At 42.8% G+C, this 4,905-nt stretch overlaps 1 protein-coding gene across 1 annotated transcript in view; it reads right to left on the bottom strand.

The window, feature by feature from the left end:
• The window catches only part of LOC109956081 (forkhead box protein P4-like), a 25,651-nt gene that overhangs the window by 17,826 nt on the left and 2,920 nt on the right, over positions 1–4,905 (bottom strand). The window contains exons 3-5 of the mRNA XM_020592930.1: positions 3,782–3,983; positions 3,225–3,323; positions 1,783–1,881 (exon numbers count right to left, since the gene is read on the bottom strand). Coding sequence (XP_020448586.1) covers positions 1,783–1,881; positions 3,225–3,323; positions 3,782–3,983 — 400 coding nt within the window. The remainder of the gene's footprint in view (positions 1–1,782; positions 1,882–3,224; positions 3,324–3,781; positions 3,984–4,905) is intronic.

Here is a 4,905-nt window from a genome sequence, read left to right as displayed (position 1 = left end):
TCTCTCTCCTTCCATCTGCCCTGGGGCTATTTGAAATGAGACACCAAACAACAGCTTTCCACTCCAAACTTTCCCAGCCTGCCTTCAAGCTTTGATGTGACTGTCCGATGCCATCACAGTCACTGGGCACACTTCTGTGATTGTGTGTGTGTGTGTGTGTGAGAGAGAGCGAGAGAGGGAAAGTGTATTTCATCACCAGAGCTTATTAATATCTCCATTGTTCAAACAGCTAAAAGTTCCACATAGATAATGAGAGTGTGTTTGTTTAGGGCTTCATTAGAGAAGCCTTTGTTAACAGCTACTGAGTCCACTGTAGTGGATGTGACAGAGAAGGTAGCAGAATGAAAGACATGCAGAGGGAGGAGAGACAGAAAGTAGGAGGAGGGAGGAAGCAGAGAGGGAATGAGTGAAAGATTGTGTGTGTATGTGTGTGTGTGTGTGTGTGTGTGTGATGTCTTAATTATTGATGTGGAAACAGGGAAATGTGCTTGTGGATTAGAGCATGAATTGGGTTGGATCTTTCTGTCTGAACACCTCCCTGTGCCCAAGAGTATGGCATCCAAATCTGACTCGGACCTGACGCTGTTGAGTTTGTACAGTGGTTTTCATTCATTCATTAAATGAAGCACACATTTGAGTGCTCCAGCTGTTTAATGTGTCTGAACCCAACTCGGACTGGAACATAGCATCTAAAGTTCTGTCCGAACCCAGCTCGAATGCTCGGATACTCATCTGTCCTTTTGGGTTCAAGTCAGGTATCCACACTCTATTGTGGATGGACTAAGAATAAATTTTCTATTTAGGCAAGAAAAAAAAGTGTGACACTTCAGATAAAACCACGTGCACAAAACGCAAAAAGCAAAAACTGATTCTGAGGAAGATGGGACAAATGGTATTAACACACACATTTAACTCTCACATTTCGAACAGCCATTAAAATATTTAACTGGGTGGAAACTTAAAGAAAAAGAAGATAGAGTTAGACAAGGCTAAAGAATCGCCTCACAAAGTGAATTTATTTCCAAAAGTGAATAAGTATACCTGCATGCATGCATGTGCTTCAGAGCGAATGTGATGCAACAGATTGCAACCAGTGAATTAGTGAGGTCATGCAGAGAAGTGTGTGACTGACACTACATTTAGAACATACTGTAGCTTCACTTTGTTCTGCTTCATCGTTTGTGCCTACAGGTAATCGCAATCAGAGAATGTGTCATGTTTTTCTTTTCTTCCCTACAATCCTACCAGGAGCAAATGTACCACACATTGTGTTTGTTGCCAATTAGTGATGAAACTGAAGAAAGATTTAATGTGGTCGTAACCTTGGCTTGTGGTTGAAAGAGAGGAGAGCGTGTGACAGCAAAAAAGAAGGTTGCACATTTGCACATCACCACCTGTTATGGAAAACAATGCTAATGGCACGGTAAACTCAATCTGTGTGGCGTTTTACAATAAAAGAATTTGGAGTAACATCTGTGAGAAAACATCTGCTATTATCCTTATAACTTTACCCAGGGAACTAGAAAAACATGCAAGAGCACTGTCAAAGCAAAACCTCTGTTACAGTTGTCTTTTTCCAATCGCAGTATTAAATATACAGAAAGCAGACACAAAATATCATAATGGAATATAATATAATATAATTCAAATGACCTTTTTTGAAGCACGCATATCTATAAAGGACTAGGACATAACTTTTTCATTATGTAGTGTATTATTTTCATCCATCACCCCAACCTGTCATCATACTATAGATCATATTTTGGGTGGTTGTTAACCTACTTGATGAACTGTCCAATGTCCTCACACAGTGCTTCACAGCCAGGCCATTTACACTCTCCATGGCCGTAGAGAGGGTGGGAGCCGGTGTGCTCCTCGTGGCTGCGAACAGAGACACAGAGACACAGAGACAGTCAAACAGATGGCGACTTTTTTGTAATTTATTTTTGTTATTATGTAAATAAAGTATGCCGTAAATAAAGGCAGATACTTTATGAGTATCAAAAGAAAAGCATTAGTATGCCACACTTTGACACACAAATACACACATGCAAAAGTCAGTGCAGCAGCAGCAGCAGCACCAACACAGCCATCTGAGTCTGGTTAGCAGTCATTACTTTGTGCAGTTCATGAAGCCAAGTGCAGAGAGAGGAGGATAGAGCAGAGTGGGGTCAGTTACAGAAGCCAGGCAAATAAGGGAATTGCTCCAGCAACCTCAGAGGCACATTCTTAAATCCATGACCTGACATTCTGTCTTTGGTGTGTGTGTTGTCCATGTGTGTGTCAGTGCTAGTGTGTTCTTATGTTTCAGGAGTTGACACAGAGTCGGCACAAGACCAACCAGCCATGACTGATTGGTGGCTGCTGCCGTCATGTGCTGTTTGTGCTTTTGTGGTGAGCCTATGTGTGTGTTTGTGTGCGTGTATCTGCGCTTATTTATTAGTGTGTATGTATTTGAATATGTGTGTGATGATCACAGACTGGGCCAGGTTTGGTTTGAGCTCTGGGTAAAATAACTGCATCCATACATGTGTGTGTGGCAGGTCCAGTAGCAGATGTGGTTCAGACCTGGATCTTCGCCGGGAGCTGCTGTCTCCACATATATTTACATGGCTGGGTATGTGTATGCGTGTTTATGCGCACGCGCACATGTGTTTGTGTGTGTGGGGACTGGAATGGGGATTCTCCCAAATCAACATCAGAAGGTTGTCTAACAAAAACCATTTGTCTCACAGATGGAACCATGTCTCTCTCCCTCTCCCTTTGCTTTTCGCCTCTTCCTGATCATATGTGCAGGCTGAGGTTGGAGCTTTGTGTGTGTGTGTTTGCATGCGTGTATATCATGTGTATGTGTGTGTGCTGGCTGTGGTTGAGTCAACTCCGGAGCAGCTCAGACAGCAGACATGACAAACTGCTGGCAACCAATATTCTCCTCCACATCAGCCATGCATAAGCTTAGCAGGCTATCATAGTAATGCTACCCCCTTTGCAGCCTACTATAGTCAACTCTTTTGGGAAACCAGTAGCTGTAGTATCACAGTGTGTGGCATAGTTGATCAATTAATAACAGCTCTTTTAATTAATAGTCATCCACCCACAGTCAGGGTCAACAATGCAGTGAATCAGTGCTAAAAGACACTTCACACCAGCCTCCAGTTGTGTCTTACTCTTGTCCACTCATGTATGTGAATGTGTGAGTGTGTGTGTGTGTGTGTGCTACTCACTGGCTGCTGGGAAGTTGGCTGCCTTTGGAGTAAAGGGGGACATGGTCATCTCCGCTGTCTGCCTTCGTGAAGGAGGATATCCACTCAAACAGTCTGGCTCTTAAAGACGGGGACAAGCCCATGAGCAGCCAACACAGCCATGGAACAAAACAAGCCTGTGGTGCAAAAGCACCTGGCACATGCACCTCTAATAATGCTCACACTAAACTGAAGAATTTATCTCTTCAGCACATTTAGACTGCCATCATCTCCTTCTGCTTCTCTTCTCCTGCATCATCTGCTCTCCTCTTCTCTATCCTACCAGCATGTCAGTGACAGCATCAGGCAGATCATGCTAAACCCATCACACCTCCTATTAAATTAAGTGGGAGATGTTTACACCCTGGTGATGCATGTTAAGCTGCATGTACATGTTTGTAACTGTGTTTAGGTATGGAAGAACAGCTAAAAGCTAAAAGGTAAAAGTCCGGAATGACATAGCAGGAGTGTGTGAATTAAAAAGACTTCAAGTCCCACAGATGACAGAGACGCCATCAGCTAACGTGAATATTTTGTACCTCTCTCTCTTTGGGGTGTGGCTCTGTCCATTGGGTGTGCTGTGTAGTGGGATGTGAGCACTGGCAGCTTTGGGGAAGGCTGAGGTAGAATTGGAGCTGTTGGTGCTCAAGTCCAGGCCCTCGGCCTGTTTCAGGGCCTCCTCAGTGTTTGGCACTCCTGAAACTTCCTTCCACAGCTGTTGGAGGTCGGACGGGCACATTGCTGCAGAGTAGGAATGCATAGTTAGATTAGCTCTCACCTAGCTCATTTATCACTTTCTCATGTTCAGGGTAAATATGATTATAGGATATACAAGTTCAGTTAGTTTTGAGAGCTATGAAATGATGTGGTTAATAGTGCATCAGATTAGATTAGATCTCAATACCACCCACATTCAGACATACACAGTCACGATGTAAGTAAAGTGATATCATACAGAGCTGCGACTGTTCTAAACCACATATCACAGTCTCCTGGGAGTAGTTACAAGTTGAAAATAGGGTAAACAAAAACAGACAAGAGATTAATTTCTGCATATTTCTGTTATCTTTCCACATACTCACTATCCCTCAACGTTTTGCTAATCTCTATTGGCAATTGCTACTGTCCACCAGCACCACTGCTCCTGTCACTACCGCTGTTTGTCTGAACAGGTTGGGTGTACGTTTTTGAGCTTGTTCTAGTCGCAGCTTTGTTTTTTCTGCTCCAATTTCATAGTGAGAGAGATGCCTGCAATGCCACAGCCTACTCCAGTGGATCTTACCATGCACGTACGGACACATGCATACAGCAACACTTGCAGACACACACAGAGACCTCGCAGTAATCCAAATATTATGTATGTTTTGTCTGCATTCTTCTGTGGAAGTATTTAAGGTATTGTTAATGTGTTTCCTCTTCTGACCTATTCAACTGGCTCTTATTACAATTATCCTTAAAAAAAAAAAACTTTAAAAAATAAAAGTCAACAGTTGACTGAAAAGCAATCAAATTCGAGCTGTAAGCACTCAAGAGCAAAACACATTTTAAAAAATCCCCATTTTGTGTGCGTGCATTCAGGTAAAAATATGCTGTCACAGTTTCCTCCAGCTATTGTTGACAGACTGTTAACAGGATGAAGTCTAATCTAATGGGTGTTTTTGCA

Source organism: Monopterus albus, unplaced genomic scaffold, assembly GCF_001952655.1.
Source record: "Monopterus albus unplaced genomic scaffold, M_albus_1.0 scaffold18.1, whole genome shotgun sequence".
Classification (NCBI taxonomy): domain Eukaryota; kingdom Metazoa; phylum Chordata; class Actinopteri; order Synbranchiformes; family Synbranchidae; genus Monopterus; species Monopterus albus.
This window is presented reverse-complemented; position numbering and strand designations above follow the sequence as displayed.